Source organism: Heterodontus francisci, chromosome 12 (assembly GCF_036365525.1).
Source record: "Heterodontus francisci isolate sHetFra1 chromosome 12, sHetFra1.hap1, whole genome shotgun sequence".
NCBI lineage: Eukaryota > Metazoa > Chordata > Chondrichthyes > Heterodontiformes > Heterodontidae > Heterodontus > Heterodontus francisci.
In genome coordinates this window covers 37,829,084-37,856,000 of record NC_090382.1, presented here as the reverse complement: position 1 = coordinate 37,856,000, position 26,917 = coordinate 37,829,084, and the positions used below count along the sequence as shown (strand labels likewise).

Here is a 26,917-nt window from a genome sequence, read left to right as displayed (position 1 = left end):
CTGTCATAATTGTGTACACCTAGTAAATCTCCCCTCAATCTCCTTTGTTCTAAGGAGGACAAACCAGCTTTTCCAATCTAACCTTGTGACTAAAATCCCCCTGGAACCATTCTGGTAAATCTCCTCTGTATCTTCTCAAGGACTCTCACGTCCTTTCTGAAGTATGGTGACCAGGACTGGGTGCAATACTCCAGTTGGGGCCTAACCAGAGTTTATAGATGTTCAGCATAACTTCCCTGCTTTTGTACTCAATGCCTCTATTTAGGAAGTCCAAGATCCCATCTGCTTTACTAACCACTCTCTCAATATGTCCTGCCACCTTCAAAGATTGATGCACATGCATCCCCAGGTCCCCCTGTTCCTGTACACTCTTCAGGATTGTGCCATTAAGTATATATTCTCCCTCCCTATTCTTTCTGCCAAAATGCAACACCACACATTTCTCTGTATGAAATTCCATCTGCCACCTGTTCACCCACTCCGTTAGCCTATCTATGTCCTGTTGCAGGCAATTCATTTCATCCTCACTGTTTGCCACACCTCCAATTTTGGTGTAATTGGAAAATTTTGAGATATTACTCTGTATTCCAAGATTCAAGCCTTTCATGTATAACAAAACAAAAGCAGTGGTCCCAGCACTGACCCTTGGGGAACACCACTATTTACCATCTTCCAGTCTGAAAAGCAAGCATTTACTGCAACATACTGTTTTCTGTCCTCAAGCCAATTTTTTATCCAATTGAACACTGACCCTCCTATTTCACGAGCCTCAATTTGGTTAACCAGCCTTTTATGTGGTACTTTATCAAGCGCTTTTAAAAAACCATATAGACAACATCCACTGCAGTCCCTTCATCAACCTTCTCTGTTACTTCATCAAAAATGCAATTAGATTAGTTAGATGATCCTATTTCTAACCAAACATTTATCCAGCTATTTTTAAAAATGGTCTCGTGTTTTTATTTTTTCTTTCACCTCCCAGTGTTTCACCTGCATACCCATCTGAAAAGTTAATTTTCAGAAGGAAAGAACTTGCATTTATGTCGCAAAGCATTTTACAGGTAATGAAGTACTTTTGAAGTATAGTCACTACTGTCACTACTACATGCAACAACCAATTTGTGCACAGCAAGATCCCACAAACCACATTGTGATATTGACCAGATAATCTGTTTTAGTGGTGTTAGTTGAGAAATAACTATTGGTAAGAACAATGGGAGAACTCTTCTTCCAAAAATGCCATGGGATTTGTTATGTCCACCTGTTACACTTTTCGAATAATTTTATTTAATTTATAAATTCTTTAAAATAAAAATAATTAAATATATACTGTATAACACTTAAAAAGGCAAAGTCAACAAATGTGCAAATTTACTAATGCAACCTAGGAATTGCAAGATGAAAAAGGTCCATATTGTTACTCTCCAGAAAGCCCGGGCGGTGAAGGATAAAACAGAAGCAATCTTTACACACTTTTATAAGCATTTATTCAGAGATACACATTAAAAACCTGCACCTCTTAAACTCTAAGCCCAGTTTCAATCTGTTCCTATTTATAGGAGCCCAAGTGAATCCTCAGTTAATGCCCACCACCTGCAACCAAATAAACACAATTAATATACAAATAACACATCTAGTTCACCTTTTACTCCTTAAAGTGCCAATTAAGATGACTGTATCATCAATTAGAAATCAATTCAATGTGCCGCCTTTCAAAGGAGCAGAAACAATAAATTATAAGGTATATTTAAATCAAAAGGAAAACTTACCAAATCAGAATATTATTCCATATGTTGATGAAGCATTCCAGTCCCTCCGCTGCCCACTGGACGTGAAAGGTCTCAAAAGTATTGGGGGACACCACCTGCTCCCTCTCCTGGGCCTAGTACACCTTTTACCGTTCTGGTAGTCACATGGTACAATGTTATTGAAGGTATTGACTATGCCAACCAATCTTTATCAATTAGTCTAGACTAGATCTGGAAATGACATGATGAAAATCCAGTGATAGAAAGCTTTGGCAACCATAGTCACCTAGTCGTCCCAAGCTTGCTACACTTATCACATGTAATTTCTCAAATTACTCATATACTGTATCCCAAAATGATATTTTCTTAAAGAAATTTATCTAATTTGCATTTAATTTGCAATACTAACTGCTTCCACTGACTCCGTAGGGAGTCTGTTCCATACATTGCCCACTCGCTCACTGAAATATTGTTTCTGCAGATTCGTTTCGAATTTACTCCCCTTCAAGTGCAGGCCTTGTCTACTGGCTCTACTGTTCTAGACCAGCTGAAACAGTTTGTTATGGTGTATGTTATATATCCCTTTAGAATGCTCAAAGCAGCAATCATATCACTTCTCAACCTTCTCTTTTCCAGTGAACATGACCAATTTACACAATTGTTCTTCACAATAAAAGGGCTCCATCCCCTTGTATGTCAGCGTTGGCTCAGTGGGTAGAACTTTCTCCTCTGATCCAGAAGGTTGTGCATTTGTGTCCCACTCCAGAGACTTGAACACTAAGATCTAAGCTGATACTGTAGTGCAGTACTGAAGGATTACTGCACTGTTGGAGCTGCTGCCTTTCAGATGTAAAAATTCCTATCGTACTATTTTGAAGAAGAGTAAGGGAATTATCCTCAGTGTCCTGGCCAATATCTATCCATCAGTAAAAACAGATTAACTGGTTATGTTCACATTTTTTTTTCACATTGCTGTTTGTGAGAGCTTGTTGGGGGCAAATTGACTGCTGTATTTTTTACAACAGTACTTCAAAAAGTACTTCACTGACTGTAAAGCACTTTGGGACGTCCCGAGGTCGTGAAAGGCGTGATATAAATACGTTTTTTTATCCATCAGCTCGCCCGCTCCTGTGTCCTTCCAATAGCTGAAATATCCTTTTGGTACTTTGTGGATGGCAGATTAGTGTTTGGGATCAGTACCTCTGATCAATTCGAGACTTGAAATCTCATCTTGTCTTGTCCCTTTCGGATACTGCCTGTCCTGCTCTGCATTCGCAGCTTTATCACGCTTTTTGCTTCAGATTTAGGGCTTTACTGTTTTAAAATTTTAATTTCTGATTCGGCAGTTGGCGCAGATGACGTCAGGACCAGTGCCTCGGTTTACTTGTTTACCTGTCAGCAGCATGGCCTCGCCCACCCACACGGCCCGCCCACATCCTTATCGCCCCACCCACCTATACAGCCTGCCCACACACTTATCGCCCCGCCTACCCGCAGGGCCCGCCCACATCCTTACCGCGCCCGCCCACAAATACCAATGCCCAATGCTTATTTTCGCCGCCCACCCACAGGGCTCCGCCTACATACTTAACGCCATCGCCCACATCCTCATCGCCCCCGCCCACCCATTGTGCCCCGCTCAGCCATATGACCCCGCCCAAATCATAGCCCCGCCCACCTCCTTATAGCCCCGCCCAAGGAACGTCCCTGCCGGGAATCCCGGGTCGTTGCGCAGTTTCCGGTACTGGCTCCGCCCAGCGCAAGGCGTTGCTGCACCTGGAATTTTGGTTCCGTTTTTGTGCAAACCGTGATGAAGAGAAAGTAAAATCTAGGTATTTTTTCACCGTCATCAGGCCCTGTCTCTCCTCCCCATCCCCGGCCTACTTCAGTATCCAGGTCCTGTCTCTGCAACCAATCGCCGGCCTGCTCCGGCATTTTGGCCCGGTCTCTGGCGCAGGGAAGGTGAACATCTCTGCAGGTGATTTCAGGGAAAGTTCATTTGGGGGTTGGGGCGGCTGGATGGTGCTTCATCGGGTAAAGGATAGCCTCAGCGATTCTGTAGAGCCCCGGTAGGAGGAGTGGCATTGACCAGCACCTTCAGGGAAGAAGGGCCACGATCCGGAGCCGAGGCCCTTTTCTCTTCCCCAGCAGCGGTAGATTTGGAGTTTACACATCAGGAGGTCTAAGTGGTTGGGGGACAGATCTCCTGGGTATTTGCCTCACCGTAAGTGTTATCGTTCTGTGTGAGCCATGGCCAGGAGCAGCGGCAGGTACCTTGACAATTGAGGACATTCAGAGGCTATAATGTACTCACTTTCTAGTTGCTATCTACTGCATAGTGATTGGCAGCTGTGACTAATTTTACCCCTTTCCAACTCCTGAAACACAAACCATGGATCCTGCGATGGGAATAGCCAACTCGGCAGAAGGTCTTCAGTACTTGATATGTAGGTGGAATATGGCAGGTGTTGTACTTGCTCATTGGCCAGGTACTCTAATTGGCAGGAGTGGTGGCCCTCAAGGATCAGTGTTGGAGCTGCAACTATTCGATGCATTTATTCACAACTTAGATGGGATAGAAAGTTACATATACAAATTTGCTGATGACACAAAAGATAGATGGCATTGTTAGCTGTGTAGATGGAAGCATAAAATTGCAAAGATATGTATAGTTTAAGTGGGCAAAACTAGCAAATCGATTTCAATTATAGGAAAGTGTGAGGTGATTCACTTTGGATCTAAAAAGGATAGAACAGGGTACTTTCTAAATGGTGAAAAGTTAGAAACAAAGGGACTTGAGGCAGTTCAGATACATGGATCATTAAAATGTCATGAATGGGTACAGAAAATAATGAAAAGGCTAATGGAATGCTGGCCTTCATATCTTGAGGTCTAGAATACAAGGGGGAAGAAATCATGCTTCAGCGATATGAAGCCCTGGTCAGACCACAGCTAGAGTATAGTGAGCAGTTCTGGGTACCATACCATAGGAAGGATATGTTGGCCTTGGAGGGAGTGCAGCGTAGACTTAGCAGAATGATACCTGGACTCCAAGGGTTATATTATGAGATTACACAACTAAGGTTGTATTTCCTGAAATTTAGAAGGTTAAGGGACGATCTGATTGAAGTTTTCAAGAGTTTAAGGAGAACTGATAGGATTGATAGCGAGAAACTATTTCTCCTGGTTGGGGACCCTAGTCTAGGACTAGGGGGCATAGTCTAAAAATTAGGGCCAGACTTTTCAGGAGTGAAATTAGGAAACGCTCCTACACACAAAGGGTGGTAGAAGTTTGGAACTGTTCAGCAAATGGCAATTGATGCTAGGTCAATTTTAACTTTATATGTGAGATTGGTAGATTATTGTTAACCAAAGTTATTAAGTGATATGGGGCAAAGGCAGATAAGTGGACTTGTGTCACAGATCAGCCATGATCTCATTGAATGATGGAACAGGCTTGAGAGGCTAAATAGCCTCCTTCTGTTCCTATGTTCTATTGGCTGTATGCTTTCGACAAGTGGGGTGGTTACAAAGGGTTGTTTGAAATGCTGCTGTCAATACAAGTGAAAGAGAAACCTAACTATGGTAACAAACTTGCTGCTGTAGATTATTAAACAATGTTGTTAATTAGTACTTTGTTGCTTTCCCCACAGGGGTGAAGGAAAGCCAAAATTCAAGTCAGCTTTCATTATGAAAATTAATGTATGTATTAACAGTACACATGCAACAGAAAGTTGTTCTTTCTGTGAGGAAGTAAGCACTTTTGTTCCATGAATAAAGACTGCATTACCAATCGTGAGAGATTTGAGGTGAGGTGTGGGAGAGAAGTATTGTGGTGACATGAATAGGGTTAACAACAATCCTAGTAAACTCTGCCTTAAATAACAGTGCTTTTCAGGAAGCATAGCAGTTTCAATGACCTGACAGAGAGTTGTTCCTTGAATTGAGTGTCTTACATTTGGGAAGTTTTCTGTTGTATACTTGCAGTAATAACTGTAAACAGGCCTCAGCATATCCTGGAACTTCCTACTTAACAGCAATGCGGCAGTACCTTCACCACACAGACTAAAACAGCTCAAGAAGGTGTGGCTCACAATCACCTCGAGGGCAATTAGTGATGGGCAATAAATGTTGGCCATGCCAGTGATGCCCACATCCCATTAATGCATCAAAAGAAAAGCTAGGAGTCACAGTTAGAGACATCTGTCGAAAATGAGAGAGTGGGGACTTGGAATTTGTGATGGGATATAGGAATTGGGAAGAGCCTGGTATCAGTAATGAGGGAGACTAATGAGTCTCAGATTTTGTGGGGTGGGGTGGATAGAGAGATTTATGTTTTAAAGTAAGATGTGACAATAGCGAACATGAGAATTGTTTTTTTATTTTTGATTTTTTTCCCCTTATCCCTTATGATCAAAAATTCTACCCCCCACCAAGCGACCAACCAAATGAGCTATAACAAGCAGCCAAATCTGATCAGATCCATGTGGTATTGCTATGCTATATGGTGTAATGTCTGCCGCTGAAACAAAGGGGACAGTTTTACTCTCCATGGGACATGATGAGATTCCACTGCTTATGACCAGGGAATAGAACTGTGCAGGAACTGAATCGAATAAATAGCATATAATATGGCAGTGAGGAGAAGGCTTGAAATATTGCTTCATTAGCTGTCTGTTAAATAGAGTCCTATTCAGTGTCTCTAACATCCAGGGTAGTTTTTGGATCTAGAGTGCATTGCTGAGATTTTCTGGCTGACCCAAATAGTAAATAATATGGTTACGTTCAAAGTTCCCTCACCCTGCACCTTACCTTCACTCCATTACGTTACTGTTGCTTCTTCCCCAGTATAGCTTCCAAGTTCCTATCTCCCATTTTGGGTGGGTGGATCTAATTGTGTCTCCCAATTTTCCCCTTGTTCAGGCCTGTTTACTGTATGATTGCAGGTGAACATTTGGACAGTTTTCTGTGATAATGTGAGGCACTTAGTCAAAGTACTATCCTCTGCTTGCAGTGATTGAAATTGCTATATTCTGTACCTTCTGAAAGGGTTTGTTATTTAGAGCAGGGGATATTAATAGGAATTACTAACACTGCTAATATGATTTGCTACTTATGACATTTGTTGTGCAATATGAATGAGTAACATGATGCTTCCACAGTTTGAGGGAAGGGCTGAAAGATGATTTTGAAATTATGTGCGGCTATGTTGTAAAACATGAATATTGTCTAACTGTCCATTTTCTCCCAACCTCACTTAGGTTACAATATTGTGCATTGGTTGTGGATTGTGGCTGCTCATATGCATGGTTAAGGGTAAAGTTCTGTGAAAGGTGACACAAGTTACACAATTGGGTCAGCCACTGTACTTTTACACTTTTGAAAACAACTTCTGTCAATGGAAATCTATTCGGTGCATTTGATCTTTTGTTTATTAGTTTGTTTCCACTAACATCAGAAAGATTAGTGTTTAACATCAACGAGACACTTGATCATGTCAAATTGTTCTTAAGTTATCTTGTAGTGTAGAATCAGCCCTATGGCTGTGTAAAATGTGTGCCTAACTTTGGTTAGGCTCTGCGCTGTGATTGCATCATTGGTGCTTCAAATTACAGTCAGACTTTAGTGATGTAGGCACAGGTTTGTAATCACAGGCTCTCTAGCTGTGATAGTGTAGGGTGGGCTATGAATTGTCAGGCATTGAAGCTCTCAAGGGGCTTCTGATCTGTCATATTTTGTAGCTAAGGTTTGGGTTCGAATTCTAGTCCGGCATTGTAACTAATTGCAGAGTGTGGAATTCTAGTCTTCAAGCTGTTGAGCTGTGACTGAATAGGGTGGGATTGCAGGCTTGGATGCGCAGAGCGGGATCGCAGTCTCTATTGTGTAGTTGTGACTGTGCAGGATGGGCTACTAGACTTTGTCCCATCTTGTAACTGGAAGATAACTCACGAGGAGCATCGGTGAAATGTATGCTCTTAAAACATGACTATATATTATGGGTTATTTTAGCTGTATTCTTTCTCACATTGTGAATGTACTGAAGATTCAAAGAGCGTGCAGTGACTGCAACAGAGTTGTCACTGCCCAGCTGATGGCAATGACGTGTCTCTCACCCTTTCTCTCCCTACTTGACCCCTCCCTCTAACCCCCCACCCCCACCAAGGCATCTTCACTCTCTTGCTACGCCCGCACCACTCCCCCAGCTCCCGGCCCCTTCTCTCGCTTCACCCTCCCGCCCACCCACCCACCAAGGCTCCTTCTCTCTCGCTCCCTCTCCCCACCCACTTCCCTAACACCCCGTCCCCCCCCCTCCCTCCCCCGCACCCCCTGCTCCCTCCCCCCCCACAGTATGAACCACACCCATTTCAGAAGCTACAATTTATTTGCAGAATGGGGAAACTGGTATTGAAGGAATAATATGTCTTATTTGGTTTGAGGAACTGAGAACTGCAATTTCCTGTGTTGTGCTCTTACTTCCCATCTTCCAAATTGGTTCGAATAATCTGTAACTAGCACTGGAAATTGAAAGCATGTGAAGAAACAGATACCTGTAAAGATAAATCTGGAATGCGGATTTGTAAACGTGGGCGCTGAAGGGCTCGTTAATTTTTTATTAGTGTTCTTCTAGATACTTGAAAGGCAATTCCGTTTATGCCTTTAACTGTCTCTTTTCTTTCTCTTCTCTAGGTGAAGCCATTCTAGCTGACAACCGCGTTGCTGTTTATGGTCAAAATAACCTCTGTTATTTTCCCTGAACATAGACTGTGGGCAGCAGAGGTCACAGAATGAGTGGACAGCGGGTTGATGTAAAGGTGGTAATGCTGGGAAAGGAGTTTGTGGGAAAGACTAGTCTGGTTGAGAGATACGTTCACAATCGTTTTCTCAATGGCCCATATCAGAATGTGAGTATAATTCAAACTGCTGGTGCTCCAGGGTTTGTTTAGCAGGATGCCTTTACCCCTAAACACATCGTTGGAGACGTCCATCATGGGAGACTTTACCAGTCCTTAAATCTGGGGGGCAGTTGGTGTGGCCTCATATTCTTGAAGATAGGGAGCTGCAGTTGCTGTATTTAAATGAAGTCTGGGTTACAGTTGTAGAGTAAAAGCAAAATACTGCGGATGCTGGAGTTCCGAAGAAGGGTCACTGACCCGAAACGTTAACTCTGCTTCTCTTTCCACAGATGCTGCCAGACCTGCTGAGTGAATCCAGCATTTCTTGTTTTTGTTACAGTTGTAGAGTTTCTGCTTGTTTCGGCCAGTAATAGCAACACAATCTATGCTGAATCGGCACAAGAAATGCAGAAAATTGGAGAATTTTAAACGTAACTGAGCTACGCCCAAACCCACCTGTGTTCGTGTTTTCCACAATCCTTAGCACTGGTTTATGATTGTTTGTCTGGATGAGGCCTAGCCCATAAAACTGGACACACCCACAGACCAAAATCATGAGACAGCGCTGGTTTGGGAAAGCTCTTCAAATTGAGCTCATTTCGCACACAGGCGCTAGTTGGCATTTCTTAAAAGGTTTTTCCACATCAAAACTTAAATTCACCAAGAAACTGACTAGTGTACATCAATGAAACGGTTCAGTTTTGCTTTTTAGTAATTTCCAGTGATTTTAAATAGATTGCTCATTGGTGGAGGACTAATGCTTATTTTTACTGATCAACCATTTTCAGCCGTATTAAAATTGTGCCAGTTTACCAACCATAAATACATCAAGGAATACTTTTTAATGGAATGGGAAAGAGAAAAATCCCATCCCATTCCATTTTATTACACCGCTCGATCGTGCTGGTTCCCTGAAGATTTTAGATTTGTATTTATGCAAATGCATTTTACTGGCAACTTCAACTGCAAGCGGCCCAATTTCGAGCTTATTTTGGGTGTAATTTCCCAATTGCACCCAAAGTGGAAACTTATCGCATAATGTTTAGTTTCTCCCGAATTGTCTGATCAAAGATTAAAAACTTCAGCTTAACATTTACCTCTTTAAAACTGCAAACCTCAGTTTTGTCTGACATTCACACTCAGGTTGAGCATTGCTGGTTTTAGGTGTTGCCATGGGAGTAAAGAAATGCAAGAGAAATGGAGAGGGCAAAATTGAGTTTCTTACTGTACAGCCCAAATACACCTTGCAGGGAAGCCATAAAGTGCCTTATTTTTGTACCCTTTTCAACCTTGGTACAGGGAACTAATGAGGTGTGAAGGAATCAGCAGCAAATGATGATCTCTGCCCTCATTCTCCCGCTGTGTATTGATGTTCCCACGTGTTTTTGGAAGTTAACATTCAGCCCAGTTGGTTCTCTCTGCAACAGCATCTCTCTGAAATATTGCAGCCACCACAAGAGTATTCATCAGGCAATTTGAACAAATGGCTAATGAATGTAAGTTAATTATGTTACAAGGTTTTCAGGGAACAGGCCTATTTTTAATTCACTGGTTTCTGTTTCAGACGATCGGGGCTGCGTTTGTAGCCAAACTCATCCATGTTGGTGAAAAAGCAATTACTCTTGGCATCTGGGTAAGTTGTTTTTTAGTTCTGGAGTGGTTAGCATATTGGGTGACTTATTTTGGAGAAGCGGCTTAATTTGATTTGATTACTAAAACCATTGTTGAATGGGCGCTTATGTTTGTGTAGCTCTATTTGATGTGGCTGAGGCTGATTGTGTAACCCCACAAGTCACAAATATGCAGGAGTGAGTATTTGTCTATCTCATCAGTAAAGATAACTATAACAGGGAATTCCCTGAAGGTTTTTTTATTGGTGAACCTGCAACAATATCAAGTTGTTATTGTTCAAGTGTACAAGTCACCCTCTGGCAGTGGAGTGTGCTGATGGGTTTTTACATAGAATTACATAAGTATGTATAGCACCAAACCAGGCCATTCGGGCCAGTTGGTTTATGCCCCACATGAGACTCCTCCCATTCCTCCTCTTCGAACACTATCAGCATAATCTTTTCCTTTTCCCTCATATTTATCTAGCTTCCCCTTAACTGCATCTATGCTATTCACCTCAACTACTTTTGTTTGTGAGTTCCATATTCTAACCACTGTCCAGGTAAAGAAATTCCTGCTCAATTGGATTTATAAGTGACTATCTTATATTGATGGGCCTTAGTTCTGGTCTCGCCCACAAGTGAAATATTTTCTCTGCCTATCCTATCAAATCCTTTCATAATTTTAAAGACCTCTGTTATAGCCAGGTGAGGAAGGGGTCTTGGTCTCCCCTTTTGCCCCTTCTCTGGTTTGACCGCAACAGGGTTTATCCTTTTTTAACACAGTGGTTGAACTTAACACCTCTATGAGCGCTTGCTCATGTTTCTCTAATGTAATTGCAAAAGAACCAATCAGACAGGTTTTCTTGAGTTTAAACAAGAGTTAAGACCGACCGCTCCAATCAAAACCCTCAATCAAAATATACGATTCTGATTGTGGTGGGAGAAATGCACTGTTAATTCAATCCCGTCACTCCACAGATCGCCTAACATATCATTTAAGACTTTTCAAATTAAAGAAAGACCCAGCCAAATTGTACCATCTATTAACCCCTGAATGAGGCTAACCAAACCAGGTGCCTTTAAATCAATAAATTAACTCTTTAATTAGAAGAACTAAATTCTTAAACACTCTGAAGATATAAACAACATTTAAAATAGAAAAAATTAGAGTCCTTGCAAATTTACAGTCCAATGTTGCTTGAAGTCTGCACAGTCGTCCGTTGCAGCGGAAAAAAAGGTTCTTCCACAGTAGAACAGTAGTCTAATCCAGCAATAGGTGATGCTTTCCTTCTTCCGTGATGGATTTCAACAATTCACAACTTGTGAACACTTTCAATAGAATCAATCTGACTTTAGAGTTTTTGAGGGATAAAAGATTGTCACAGTCTAACTTCCCTTCCTTCTGTTTAAATTACCAGAGATCTCTGTTTTAGCTTGACTTCTTTAGAATTTTGAGAGATAATAATTAAACCGACTAAAATCCTATTCCTTCAGTTTAAATGTTTGAGAGTTCTTTTTTCAGGTGCTAAACACCACAGTTGTCTGTCTGTGTGTCCTCTGCGTCTGTGTTCTGTCGGAACAAACTGTCTTCAATTTAAAAAGCCAGTTCAGAAGTTGAATTGTAACAAATATATTGCTTGATACTCACTCCCAGTGGCTGTATCTGTGGTAACGAGAATGCACCCTTTGAATTGCAGTCTCCAAATGGCTGTTTCTAAGGCAATGAAAATGCACCTTCCTATAACTCCTGAGGCTTGCTGGTTCTTAAAGCAATACTGATCCTTTGCAAGCCGTAAAGGCAAACCACATATTTCTGGAATAAAAAATTACAGGACCATGACACCTCCGCCCCTAGCCGAATGAAACGCCATTCCTGAAATGCGTTTCATTACAATGGGTAAAAAAACTATACTAATTTTTAAAAACTAACTTTTTTTTTCACACATTTACAGATATACGCATTTCTTTAAAAAAAAATGTTTAGACTACAGCAACAGGTTCCACCAGAACATTTTGTCTTTAAATTTTCAAAAGGTTGTTCCAATTAACCCATTTCAAATTTCCAGGCATAGTCTTCCAATTGTTTCGTATTTTCCTTCCAAATGTCCCTGTTGTCCATCATCTCAGTCAGGTGAGCTGTACAGCTAGGGGCACTGACCACTACTGGGTTTACTATTCTCTGAGAATTTTCTCTGGTACCCCTTAACCTATGTGGCATCATTTGACACTGGAAAACCATGTCCGGTGTAACAGAAGCTGATTTTGTCTTACCCTGGGGTGTCATTGGAATTTAACAGTATCCTTCCAACACATCTGTCTTTTTAAGACACATTGTGTTGCCCACTCTATCCACACAGTCCTTTAAATGAGAATTGGGGTTGGAGTCTGCCTTCTTTACCACAGTGACTTTTCTAGAGTCTATGCAAGTTTGAGCCGTCCCACCAGGTTTAGTCATCAAGACCATCTGCGAATTCCAGCTGTCCTGACTAGGTTCATCTAAGCTGCCCTTCAGCGTGCATTGTACCTCTGCTTCCACTTGGGTCTGTCTATCTGGACCTAAGCGACGAGGATGTCATTTTAATGGAATAGCTCCCCCTATACCCACATCATGTGTGGCTAAGGTTATACATCCTGGCTTATCCCTACAAACGTTTTGAAACGTTGTGAAAACCTTGATTAGGTCTTCATGCTGTTCCGCCTCTAAGTGTAAAAGCCTATTGTTTAATTTTCTTAGCCATTCTGCATTCGCTAATGGGATTGTTGGAGGTTCAATCTGAGAATTTCCTAGACCTGCTTCTGCCTCATCCTCACTATCCTTTTCCTTCTCCACCGTCCCGATTACCTGACATACTTGTACTGGCTTATCCTCCCTGCGGTAATATGGCTTGAGCAAATTAATGTGACATAACCGGTTCTTCATCTGGTGATTAGGGGTGTCAGTCAAGTAATCTACTTTACCCACTCTTTTGATCACTCTATATGGGCCACTGAACCATGCTTTTACTGGTTCTCCCTGCGACGGTAACAACACGAGTACCTCATCCCCTGGTTTTATGGTAGGTTGTGGTTTCCCCACCATTTGACAGGTATGGCATGCCCTACAAAGTTCTCACATCCTTTGTAAGACCTGGCCAGTAGTAATGTTTGCTTATGTGTGATTTGGTCTTCCAAATTCCCCTACGTCCTGCAAAAGGAATGTGGTGTGCTAACCTTAATAATTCTAGTCGATATTTAGGTGGTACCACTATCTGTTCAACAACTGTCCAGTTTTCATTGGCAGGTCAATGAGGCTGTCTCCATTTCCTCAAAATCCCGTTTGCCATATAATAGCCTTCTGGAACTCCTTTCGCCTCAGCTTCTGACAGAGCCATCTGTGCTATTCTGTATATCTCTGGATCAACATGCTGTGCTGCAATGATAGACGATCTGTTAAACATCTCATTTGGATTAGCTAAATCCCCAAATAAGATTTCAGATGCCTGATTATCTATTTGTGGTGCCCCTTTTACCTCCGACAATGGATCCTGTTTAGCCATTGCTCGGGTAACTGAACACCCAGGAAATATTCCCGGAACTTGCTCCTGTAATTGCTCCGTTTCCTTAATTTCACTTGGTTCCTCTGTAACTATAGGAGAAACTGATACTTTTGATCCAGCCAAATCGTTTCCCAGGACTAGATCAATTCCCTTTACTGGTAAACTCTGGACAACACCTACAGTTACTATCCCAGATATGAAGTCACTGTCTAGGCATACTTTATACAAAGGTATATACTCCCGGCCAATTCCATTTACTAAGACTTTAGCGTTCAAGGTGCTCTCTGGTGGAAACCTCATATCTTTCCCCAGCAAGAGTGTTTGGGTTGCTCCTGTATCCCTCAGTATAATGATAGGCTTTCCTGCCTCACTTACAGGATATGGAGTTACTCTCCCCTTTGACAAAAAATCATTATAACTCTCAGGTATTTTATTCTTAACCTCTACACTCCTCTTAGTTTTAGTATCTGGTTTCACATTCACAGCTGTCGTTAAAGCTATAGCCTGGTCTGCTATACTCTCAGTCAGAGTCTTTTCCTCAGCACCAACTTTGCGCACCCCAACAAGTCCTATGTGTTTACCTCGCAATTTCCAGCACTCTGAACGATGATGACCCATTTTGTTGCAATAATAACACTTTGGCTTGCAAACCTCACTTCTACCCTCAGCACCTTCCTTTCTGACCTGAGGAGATGATCCTGGGGCAATCCCAGCTGTTCCTTCTAGTCCCTGGCTACTTGCCTTCCTTTCACTGTCCCACTTTCTATCCTTCTCGGGTTTGTGGGGGTGACGGAAAAAATAGGTTGGGTTATTCACAAGCTCAAAATCATCAGCAATCTCTGCTGCTTGCCTAGCTTTCAAAACTTTCAGGTTATCTATATGAGTTCTCACTACTGAAGGAATGGAGTTTTTAAACTCTTCTAAGAGAATCAATTCTTGAAGGTTCTCATATGTGCTTTCTAATTTTAATGCCTGTATCCGACAGTCAAAATTAATTTGCTTCACCCTCTCAAATTCTAAATATGTCTGCCCAGTCAATCTCCGTAAATTCCAAAACATCTGACGGTAAGCTTCAGGGATTAACTCATACGCAGCGAGAATAGCCTTTTTTGCCATCTCATAATCTACAGAAGCCTCTTCAGAAAGCATGGCATAAGCTTCATGAGCTCTGCCTACCAGCCTGCCCTGCATGAGCAATGTCCAGCTTTCTTTCAGCCATTTCATCTGTTTGGCTATTTTTTCAAAAGATATGAAAAATGCTTCTACATCCCTTTCCTCGAAATTAGGAAGAGCCTGCATAAATTTAAACAACTCGCTGGGACCTGATATAAATTCAGATTCTTCCTGACCCGAATTTTCCCTGGATTTAGAGTTATTGAGAGATACAGCACTGAAACAGGCCCTTTGGCCCAACGAGTCGGCGCCGACCATCAACCACCCATTTATACTAATCCTACATTAATCCCATTTTCCCTCTCACATCCCCACCTTCCCTCAATTTTCCTACCACCTACCTACACCAGGGGCAATTTTTACAGTACCGTTCAACCTGCAAGTCTTTGGCATGTCTTTGTCTTCGTTCCATCTCTTTTAACTTAAATTCCCTCTCTTCTCTTTCACTCTCTCTCTGAAGTTCAAGTTTTCTTATTTCTAACTGAATCCTCGCCAATACCACTGCATCACTCTTGGACCTACTACCTCTTTGTTCCTCGTATTGTCCTTCATCTGTATTATCATCATCATCCTTATGTTCTACCAATTCCAGATGTTCGGCTATCATGTCAATTATCCCTGCTTTTGTTGCACCTGATTTCAATTCCAACCCCAATTTCACTGCCAATTCTTTTAATTTGTTCTTAGTTAAAGTTATCAAGCCACTCAGGGAAACATTATGGATTCCCAAAATCTCTGCTACAACCACTAATGCCATAACTATGGTATAGACTGTACCTTATTATACAAGAGACCTGGTTCTTTTAATTTCTTTGTAATTGGTGTCAGATTTAGATCCCAACAATCAGGTTTCCAATTGATAAGATCCCAGACTCGAGAGCAATTAATCTGATGCCAAATGCCCCAATTTAAATATGTTATCCCAGAGATGAGTAATTACTATTATTCCAAATGTGAGCCCTCCAGATTAGTCTGATTCTGATCCCAGATGCGAGCCACCGAATTAAATATGATACAAATCCAGAAACCCAATTAATGTGTGATTCAAATCTTGAGCGAGCTCCCTAATTAATGTTATTCAAATCGCGGACGAACCCCCAATAAATGTGTTACGACTGACTGCTCCGATCAAAGCCCCCAATCAAAATGTACGATCCTGATTGTGGTGGGAGAAACGCACTGTTAATTCAATCCCGTCATTCCACAGGTCACCTAACATATCATTTAAAACTTTCCAAATTAAAGAATGATGCAGCCAAATTTTACCATCTATTAACCCCCGAATGAGGCTAACCAAACCAGGTGTCTTTAAATCAATAAATTAACTCTTTAATTAGAAGAACTAAATTCTTAAACACTATGAAGATATAAGCAACATTTATATCTTCATAGTGTTTAAGAATTTAAAATAGAAAAAATTAGAGTCTTTGCAAGTTTACAGTCCAGTGTTGCTTGAGGTCCTCACAGCCGTCCGAAGCGGGGAAAAAAAGGTTCTACCACAGTAGAACAGTCCGTAGCCTACCGCCAGCAGTAGGTGATGCTTTCCTCCTTTCGCGATGGATTTCACCAATTAACACTTGCGAACACTTTCAATAGAATCAATCTGACTTTAGAGTTTTTGAGGGATTAAAGATTGTCACAGTCTAACATCCCTTCCTTCTGTTTAAATTACCAGAGATCTCTGTTTAGGCTTGACTTTTTTTTAGAATTTTGAGAGATAATAATTAAACAGACTAAAATCCTATTCCTTCAGTTTACATGGTTGAGAGTTCTTTTTTTCAGGTGCGAAACACCACAGCTGACTGTCCGTGTGTCCTCTGTGTCTGTGTTCTGTTAGAACAAACTGTCTTCAACTAAAAAGTCCGTTCAAAAATTGAATTGTAACAAATGCATTGCTTGATACTCGCTCCCAGTGGCTGTATCTATGGTAACGAGAATGCACCCTTTGAATCGCAGTCTCCAAATGGCTGTTTCTAAGACTATGAAAATGCACCTTCCTATAACTTCTGAGGCTTGCTGGTTCTTAAAGCAATACTAATCTTTTACAAGCTGTAAAGGCAAACCACACATTCCCAGAGAAAAAAAAACTACAGGACCATGACACAAGATGTAAGTTTATTACTCTTAACATTCTAACCTGGTTAAAATTATTAAAAATATGCGACACATTCACGCACACATTCACACGAGAGTCACACACACAAATAGATTACAGAGAGAAAACAGATTTGGTGGTTGGATTGATGTCCGGAATAAATGGAATTTAAAAACGGTATTTTAATCCCATAGTCCTAAATTGAAGTTGTATTCCTGAAGTCCTCGCTGGGCCACGTGCACGGTTGTGGTCTTCTCTCAAAGCTCCTGAAAGCAGAACAGGGGCTTGATTCTTGTCCCCTGGTTGTTGGCTATGGCAGTCTGTAGGCTTGAGGGGGTTTCCCAGTTGCAGCCGGGTCTTCTCTTGATATTTACTGGGGAAAGAGAGGGACAGAGAGAGACCTGCTTCATTGATGGCTTTTCAGTTATTAATCTCTGCTTTCAGTGTGACAAAGCTTACAGTCTCTCCAGAGCTGAGCAGACAATCACATGACTCCATCAAGCCCCTTTGTTTTTTTCTGTAATCTTCTGAGATTCAAGGTGCTACACCTCAAGACGTCACACTTGGAGGGGATTGGCTCTTTCAAAGTCGATGGGTGTAGATGGCCCTGATGACTGTTGATAAGGCCATTCTAGGTAATTTAATCACTGAGAGCACCCCATTGTTCTGGCTGGGTTGAAGGAGACTTGTCATCTCCAGTTTGATCTTTTGGTGTTTCAGATGTAAATTGCAGTGGCCATCTTGGCTGCCAGGTTTTTTTCAAGGTTACTTGTAAGATTTTCCAGTAAAAGTCTAATGTAAGGTTTCAACCGATGAAATTAATATTTCCCATTTGACATAGGGTTTTCATAATACCTCTATCAGGTCTTCAGTTTTCTAGAGAAAAGAGCCAAAGCCTGATCAGTCTTTCCTAATAAGTATAACCTCTTAGTTCTGGTATCATCCTTGTAAATCTTTTTTGCACTTTCTGCAGTGCCTCTATATCCTTTCTGTAATATGGAGACTAGAACTGTCTTGCAAACACAGGATGAAATAAGACATGAATTGTAAAAGATATCTGGGCATGACTATTCTCTTCTCTCTCCCTCCCCTCCCACTATTCCAGTTCTCTCAGTACACCTTTTGCCTGAAAATGGTGACTCCAATTGGGTATAGTTATGCAGGGACCAGCAGGCTTCCTCTAGGTCACCCAAGTGGCCATTTGTCATGTTTAAGCCTAGAGAGTGAATGTGTATTTGATTGTGGGAAGGTATCCGAGCCAAGCCCATCTTTTTCAAGTATGCACTTTCTGGCAAATGCCACTGGAAGTGATCAGGAGCATGACTTTTGCCTGTGTTTCAGTTTTTAGCCATTTCCTTCCTCAGGTACGTTGAGACCAATTTTAATGTTCTTACTGGCACCAGAGTTTAGTTTAGTTTAGAGATACAGCACTGAAACAGGCCCATTCGGCCCACCGAGTATGTGCCGACCATCAACCACCCATTTATACTAATGCTACACTAATCCCATATTCCTACCACATCCCCACCTGTCCCTATATTTCCCGACCACCTACCTACACTAGGGGCAATTGCTAATGGCCAATTTACCTATCAACCTGCAAGTCTTTGGCATGTGGGAGGAAACCGGAGCACCCGGAGGAAACCCACGCAAACACAGGGAGAACTTGCAAACTCCGCACAGGCAGTACCCAGAATTGAACCCGGGTCGCTGGAGCTGTGAGGCTGCGGTGCTAACCACTGTGCCACGGATTGGATAACGCTGCATAAACCATGGATTGAACCTGGGATAATCATCAATAGAGTTTAGCACTCCACAGTGCCTTGGATATGCTACTTAGCTAGCAGGGGAACACCAGTTAAATTGATGTACCTGCAACAATCTCAAGTGTTCTTGATCGAGTGTATAAGTCATCCTCTGGCAGTGAAGCATACTGAGTTTTTTTTTAACGTAGAATTACATAGAATGTACAGCACAGAAACAGACCATTTGGCCCAACTAGTCTGTACTGATGTTTATGCTCCACATGAGCCTCCTCCCATCCTTCTTCATCGAACCCTATCAGCATAACATTCAATTCCTGTCTCCTTCATGTTTATCTAGGTTAGATTTAAATTAGATAAAAGGTTGGATTTAAGGCTTAAATCTGAGTTCAATCAACTTGTGTGTCACCCCCATGGCTTATGCTCTCTTCTGGACTTTTTGATTTTTTTTTTATTTATTTCCAAAATATACTTTATTCACAAAAATCTGTAAAAATTACATTGCCAAACAGTTTCCAAACAGCACGAAAAAATACAAACATTGCAAAAGAGATCAGTTTCTTTCAATAATGTCATGAGTTTCTTCCCAACCCTTCCGTTTCACAATTGTCATGTCAATTACAGTTTTACATTTACAGCAATTGAGAATATTAACGATACAGTTCGAGGGGCTTCCCATGGTTCCAGCCCCTCAGTCCAGCTTGGTGGGGGAACCTTACACTGTGGTCTTTCCCCATTGAGCCTTTGCTGCGGCTGCCCCAAGCTTTAGTGCGTCCCTCAGCACGTAGTCCTGGACCTTGGAATGTGCCAGTCTGCAACATTCGGTGGTGGACAACTCTTTGCGCTGGAAGACCAGCAAGTTTCGGGCAGACCAAAGGGCGTCTTTCACCGAATTGATAGTCCTCCAGCAGCAGTTGATGTTTGTCTCGGTGTGCGTCCCTGGGAACAGCCCGTAGAGCACAGACTCCTGTGTTACAGAGCTGCTTGGGATGAACCTTGACAAAAACCACTGCATCTCTTTCCATACCTGCTTTGCAAAGGCACATTCCAGGAGGAGGTGGGCGACCGTCTCTTCCCCACCACAGCCAACGCGGGGGCACTGTGCGGAGGGGGCGAGACTTCGGGTGTGCATGAAGGATCTGACGGGGAGGGCCCTTCTCACCACCAGCCAAGCTACGTCTTGGTGCTTGTTTGAAAGTTCTGGTGATGAGGCATTCTGCCAAATGACTTTGACGGTCTGCTCGGGGAACCATCCGACAGGATCCACCGTTTCCTTTTCCCGTAGGGCCTTGAGGACATTCCGTGCAGACCACTGCCTGATGGACCGGTGGTCAAAGGTGTTTTTCCGCAGAAACTGCTCCACGAAGGATAGGTGGTACGGCGCCGCCCAACTGCACGGAGCGTTCCGCGGCAATGTGACCAGGCCCATCCTTCGCAACACCGGGGACAGATAGAACCTCAGCACGTAGTGACACTTGGAGTTTGCGTACTGGGGATCTACACATAGCTTGATGCAGCCGCACACGAAGGTGGTCATCAGGATGAGGGCCACGTTGGGTACATTTTTCCCGCCCATGTCCAGAGATTTGAACATCGTGTCCCTCCGGACCCGGTCCATTTTAGATCCCCAGACAAAGCGGAAAATGGCTCGGGTGACTGCCACGGCGCAGGAGTGGGGTATGGGCCAGACCTGCGCCACGTAGAGCAACAACGTGAGCGCCTCGCACCTGATGACCAGGTTCTTACCCACAATGGAGAGAGATCGCTGCCCCCACATGCCCAACTTTTGTCGTACCTTGGCTACTCGCTCCTCCCATGTTTTGGTGCACGCCCCGGCCCTTCCGAACCATATCCCCAGCACCTTCAGGTAATCTGACCTGACGGTGAAGGGGACAAAGGATCGGTCAGCCCAGTTCCCAAAGAACATGGCCTCGCTCTTGCCGTGGTTAACTTTGGCTCCCGAGGCCAGTTCGAACTGGTCGCAGATGCTCATCAGTCTGCGCACGGACAGCGGATCCGAGCAGAAGACGGCGACGTCATCCATGTACAGGGAGGTTTTGACCTGAGTGCCTCCGCTGCCTGGGATTGTCACCCCTCTTATGCTCGCATCCTTCCTAATAGACTCAGCAAAGGGTTCAATACAGCAAACAAACAAGACCGGGGACAGAGGACAGCCCTGTCTGACTCCAGATTTGATCGGGAAACTTTCAGATTCCCACCCGTTGATTGACACTGCGCTACTGATGTTTGTGTAGAGCAGTTGGATCCAATTGCAGATTCCCTCCCCAAACCCCATTTTGGAAAGCACGTCCATCATGTAGGTGTGCGATATCCTGTCAAAAGCCTTCTCCTGGTCCAGGCTGATGAGGCAGGTGTCCACCCTTCTGGACTTTTTGATTAGATTTCTGTGATGTAGTTTCTCACTAATGTCCATTATTTACACCATTTGTTGTTCTGGTCATTTAGTTTCCTTCCTTATTAAAGTTGTGGTTTCTGTGTCTGAAGTTTAGAGTTACAGACTTTGTCCTTAACCCACTTTCAACAGGAAGTCACTTGGATTGGTTTAACCATTTGTTTTGAAATCCTTGCGAATGTGTGATTTAATCTTTCCACCTCCTATTCAACTGTTCTGCGACAAAGTATGATGGTCCCCTATTTACTGGGCTAATTGAACACTTGAAAGGGGAGGAGAGCAAAAATATGGGGCCAACTTGACTGTACTGTGCTGCTTGCCAGTTGTAGTGGTGCAAGGGGAGTAGCCCTGAAATGATTACCTGGCATGTCAGGTTTCCTTTCTCTCCAACTTCTTTCCCAAAATAGAAATGCTTGGCCTGTTTTGTGCTGGATAACATGGCTGAGGTCTGGAGCCTGATGTCATGACGTCAAGTCTTGCCAGGTAATTGCAAGATAGGAAGGATATTGGAAGGTGCCCAAATAAATGTTTGGTATATATTTTTTGTAAGTAGTGGATATATTTTGTCTCCCTGTCAGGACACTGCAGGGTCAGAACGGTACGAGTCCATGAGCAGAATCTACTATAGAGGAGCCCGAGCAGCTGTTGTGTGCTTTGGTAAGAAATCTGAAACTATGCTGTGCTTGTGTTTGCGCTTTTAAGTGTAGAGTGTTATACTTTGTAGTGGCCAATGAGGGACTGTTCACCAGAAGAAAGGTAACAAATTTGGTGATCTGGCTGCTGTTCATGATAGTAAACATTGTGAATTTAGACTTTGCAGAATCAAAACCTGACGCTGGTGTAGATGGTTTGTTCTCCATTTCTTAAATTCCAAATTCCCTGTAGAGTGGTAATTGGTGAGCTCCACAGACCTGGCTGTAAATTGAGCAGTTCCGGTTTTTTTTCAAAATCATAAAAAAAGGAATTTAAAGAAAGATGCAATGTAAACTGTGTACAGCTATTGCATGGGAGGCTGATTTGAATTAAGGGATATGGGGATAGTATGGGAAAGTGGAGTTGCGGTAGATGATCAGCCATGACCTTGTTGAATAGCATAGCAGGCTCAAAGGGTCAGATGGCCTACACCAGTTATTTCTTTGGTTCTTTTGAATGGAACTAATCATCTGACCTATCATATTTAGCATCATTATTCTGTACAATGTAAATGATTCTTTTCACTCGTATGCTTATTTAATTGATAGAGATAGCATAGTAGAGCATCATTATTCTGGGCCTCAGTTTCACAGCACACTTCACTTCAACTTGGCATCGAAATTATGTTAGGATCAGATGCACAAAGACATTTCACAGGCTAATCATCCACCATCTAAAGCATTTGGGAATATCATGAATTGTTCCTTGAAATGATTTATGTTTCTGGATAGAGCATCAGATATTAAGTGTTGCTTGTTTAAAAAATGCTCCCCACAGTCACCAGAGAAACTTTTGTGTGGCCTTGAAGTGTGAGGTTATATTGATTCAGCTTCTTTTAAGAGGGTGGGGAAGAAACAAAATTAATTGAAAAAAATATTGCTGACCCTTAAACTATTGGGATGGGGGAAGACTTCCATTGTGCTGTTAATAGCAATACACAAATACAAGTATTCAGAACGTGCTTACAATTTCACTAAAGATTGCAATTAGTAGAATCTTCTACATTTCTGAAAGCTCTTTTATAATTCTGACCCCTCTGGTTTTGTGTGTAACTGTTGAAGGGCATTTCTGTATTCCAGATCTGACTGACAGTAGCAGCTATGCAAGGGCTAGATTCTGGGTGAATGAAGTCCGGAACTGTGAAGAGGTGAGTTTTGATAGAATGCTGAGGAACTGGTTTTACTCCTTACTCTGATGAATAGAAAGGGCTCTGTGTGTTATGGGTTTCCCGAAGTGAGTCAGGGTTTTGCTTTGGAATGTGGACTACAATTCCCTCACTATTATTCTCATTCTTTGGATTCAGTCGGTGAAGCTGTTACATGCAGTGTGTATTAGATGTTCAGAAGTTAGAGGTTTGCAGTACAGCTTGCACATTCAATGGGGATTACAGACTCTGCTCTACTTTGATGCTTGTGTAGCGGAAATGCAGTATAGGCTGTGGCATCTGCATGCTTTGGGATTTTGCAGCTTTACAGTATGGATTATGGGTCCAACCTGTTTTGCAGTTAGGTTGCTGGATTTGTATCATGGGTTTTGTCTGCTTAAGGATTTGGTAAATTTATTTGCAGTATGGGTCTGTTTTGAGGTTTGGGTAGTGGATTTGCAGTGTGGGTCTAGGTTCTCATGTGTTTTAGGGTTTAGATTGTTGATTTATAGCTTCGGTTACAGCGTTCCCTCTCTTTCAGCATTGCAAAATCTATTTATGCGGAACGAAGAGTGATCTTGTACAGAATGATCGCAGTGCACGGGGAGTGGATTACCACGATGTTCAAGATTACACAGATGGTAAAGTCTATACTGTAGAAGACACTGACCATAGCAAGTTAATACGTTGTTACTTTGCCGCCTTCTTTGCCAGGTTCAATGAGTGAAAATAATCTGTACTGGTCTGTTTTTTCTTAAATTCTCAATGGATCGGTTTAAAGAAGAAAACAATAAATATTTGAGATGTGAAAATTGCTCTGGCTGGGCTTTGAGTGATGGAGGGGTTAAATTGCCCAATAGTGTAGTGGACTGCAGTGGTTCCGGAAGGTGCCTCGTCATCACCTTTTCAACGGAAATTATGGATGGGCAATAAATGCTGACCTTGCCAGTGGCGCTCGCATCCCATGAACAAATTTTTAAAAAAAAACTCCTTCCTGCAGTTGAGTGGGTGAATGTGTTGGTGATTTTTCAATCCTTTCTGCACCTTTCAGTCTGTACTCCATTTAAATAGGACCCATCATAGGAGCAGCTCAGTTTAGTTCTTGCCCTTTCTGTCCCTTAAAACAGGTATGTATATTTTCTGAATTCTTGAGTTTGAATTCTAACATTCTTACTTTGGAGGTACAGCAAGTTACTGTCAGATTCTGAGAGCAGTTAAATGAGCATTTTCGTAACCTTAAAAAGGATGGCTGCTAGTTCAAGTGGCAACAAATCTCTGTAGCAGGTGTAAGATTTTTGAGTCAACATTTGCGATGAGGTAGGGTGAAGATTGGTATCTGTGATATTTAAACTAAGTCGCAGTACCAGCAGTGTGAGGCTCACTAAGTATATTTCAATGCTGTAAGTATGTTGCATCGCACTAATGTGAACATTCCCACACATCCATGAATCTGTGACATTTTAACCCCCAGGCAGGAACTCATCTCTTGTTTGCAAGCATTCAAATGAAGTTACACTGGGCTAAACTTTCTCTAAAGCTCCTCCTGCTCTACGCCTGAATTCTCATTTGTCTTTAGATTCTCTCCTATCTCCTCTCATGCCTTTTCCCAGTTCATCTTGCCCATGATACCTACCTCCTGCTCCCTCAACCCTATTCCCATTAAACTGCTGACCATCAAACATCCCCTCCTGATCCCCCATGTTAGCCAATATTGTTAACAATTCTCTCTCTTCAGTTGCTGTCCCTCTCTCCTTTAAATCTGCCATCATCACCCCTCTCAAAGAAAAACCACCTTTGACTCCCCACCGTCCTTGAAAACTACTGCCCCATCTCCGACCTTCCTTTCCTCTCAAGTTCTTGAACATGTCGCCGCCTCCCAAATCCATTCTCATCTTTTCCGGAACTCCATGTTTGAATCCCTCCAATCAGGTTTCCGCCCCTGCCACAGTACTGGAACGGCTCATACCAAAGTCATAAATGAGATCCTAAGTGACTGTGACAAAGGTAGACTTTACCTCCTCATCCTTCTCGACCTGTCTGTAGCTTTTGACACTGACCACACCATCCTCCTGCAACACTTCTCCACTGTCGTCCAGCTGGGTGAGGCTGTTGTTACCTGGTTCCATTCTTATCTATCTAATCGTAGCCAGAGTTTCACCTGCAATGGCTTCTCTTATTGCTCCTGCAATGTTACCTCCGGTGCACCCCAAGGATCTATCCTTAGTCGCCTCCTATTTCTCATGTACATGCTGCCCCTTTACAACAACATCCGAAAGCACAGCGTTAGTTTTCATACGTAAACTGACGACACCCAATTCTACCTCACCACCACATCTCTCAGCTCCTCCACTGTTGCTATTTATCAGACTGCTTATCTGATATCCACCGCTGGATGAGCAGGAATTTCCTCCAATTAAATATTAGGAAGACTAAAGCTGTTGTTCTTGGTTCCTGCTCCAAACTCTGTTCCCTAGCTACTGCCTCCATCCCCCTCCCTGGTGACAGTCTGAGACTAAACCAGTCTGTTTGCAACCTTGGGGTCACATCTGATGCTGGGATGTGCTTCCGACCTCATATTCATACTATCACTCAGCTCACTTATTTTCTCCTCTGTAACATCACCCCGTCTCAGTTCATCTGCTGAAACCCTCATTCATGCCTTTTACTTGACTATTCCAATGCACTCCTGGCTGGCCTCCCACAGAGGGCAAACACTTTCTGCACTGGCAAATATTGTATATGCATGTTCTACAGTACCATCATTATCCATCTCAACAGAGAATAGTTGTGAACTGTTTTTTGGTCTGGAGGAAGGTATATAGTTGGCTTCCCCAGGGGTCAGTGTTGGGACCCCTGCTTTTCTTGATTATATATTAATGACCTAGATTTGTTTACGAGGCACAATTTCAAAATTTGTGGATGACAAAATTTGAAAGTATCGTGAACTGCGAAGAGGATATTAATAAACTTCGAGATAGGCTGGTCGAATGGGTGGACAAGTGGCAGACGAAATTTAATTCAACCAAGTGAGAAGTGATTCATTTTGGTTAGAAGAACAAAGCAAGGCAATATAAATTAAAGGATACAATTCTGAAGGGGGTGCAGGAGCAGAGCAACCTGTTGGGGATATGTGCACAAATCATTGAAGGTTGCAGGGCAGGTTGAGAAAGCGGTTAATAAAGCATATGGGATCCTGGGCTTTGTAAATAGAGGCATAAAGTACAAAAAAAGGAAGTTGTGATAAACCTGTTTAAAACACTGCTTCGGCTTCAATTGGAGGATTATGTCCAGTTCTGGGCAGCACATTTTCAGAAGGATGTTAAGGCTTTAGAGAGGGTGCAGAAAAGATTCACAAGAATGGTTCCAGGGATGAGGAACTTCAGTATGTTGATAGATTGGAAAAGTTGGGTCTGTTCTCCTTGAAGAGAACCTTGAGAAGAGATTTGATAGAGGTGTTCAAAATCATGAGGGATTTGGACAGAGTAAATCGGGAGAAACGGTTTCCATTGGCAGAAGGATCCAGAATCAGAGGATACCGATTTAAGGTGATTGGCAAAAGAAGCAACAGTGACCTGAGGAAAAACGTTTTTACGCATTGAGTGGTTAGGATCTGGAATGCACTGCCTGAGAATGTGGTGGAGGCAGATTCAATCGAGGCCTTCAAAAGAGAACTGGATAATTACCTGAAGAAAAAAATTTGCAGGGCTACGGGGAAAGGCAGGAGAGTGGGACTAGGTGAGTTACTCTTGCAGAGAGCTGGCACAGACATAATGGACCAAATGGTGGCCTCCTGTGTTGTAACCCTTCTCTGATTCTAAATAACCTACCCAACTGGGCAGAATCTAA

At 42.6% G+C, this 26,917-nt stretch overlaps 1 protein-coding gene across 5 annotated transcripts in view; it reads left to right on the top strand.

The window, feature by feature from the left end:
* The first annotated feature begins 3,492 nt into the window (after nucleotides 1-3,492).
* rab24 (RAB24, member RAS oncogene family) overlaps nucleotides 3,493-26,917 on the top strand; it is a 29,551-nt gene continuing 6,126 nt past the window's right edge. Inside the window, exons 1-6 of one of the 5 annotated variants that reach the window (XM_068043340.1) lie at nucleotides 3,493-3,726; nucleotides 8,510-8,650; nucleotides 10,206-10,274; nucleotides 21,813-21,891; nucleotides 23,007-23,074; nucleotides 23,613-23,712. In XM_068043340.1, coding sequence (XP_067899441.1) covers nucleotides 8,534-8,650; nucleotides 10,206-10,274; nucleotides 21,813-21,891; nucleotides 23,007-23,074; nucleotides 23,613-23,712 — 433 coding nt within the window. In that variant the 5' untranslated portion in view covers nucleotides 3,493-3,726; nucleotides 8,510-8,533. Of the gene's footprint in view, nucleotides 3,727-5,494; nucleotides 5,558-8,435; nucleotides 8,651-10,205; nucleotides 10,275-21,812; nucleotides 21,892-23,006; nucleotides 23,075-23,612; nucleotides 23,713-26,917 lie in introns of those variants that run through there. The other 4 variants (XM_068043337.1, XM_068043338.1, XM_068043341.1 and 1 more) reach the window with 4 other exon arrangements.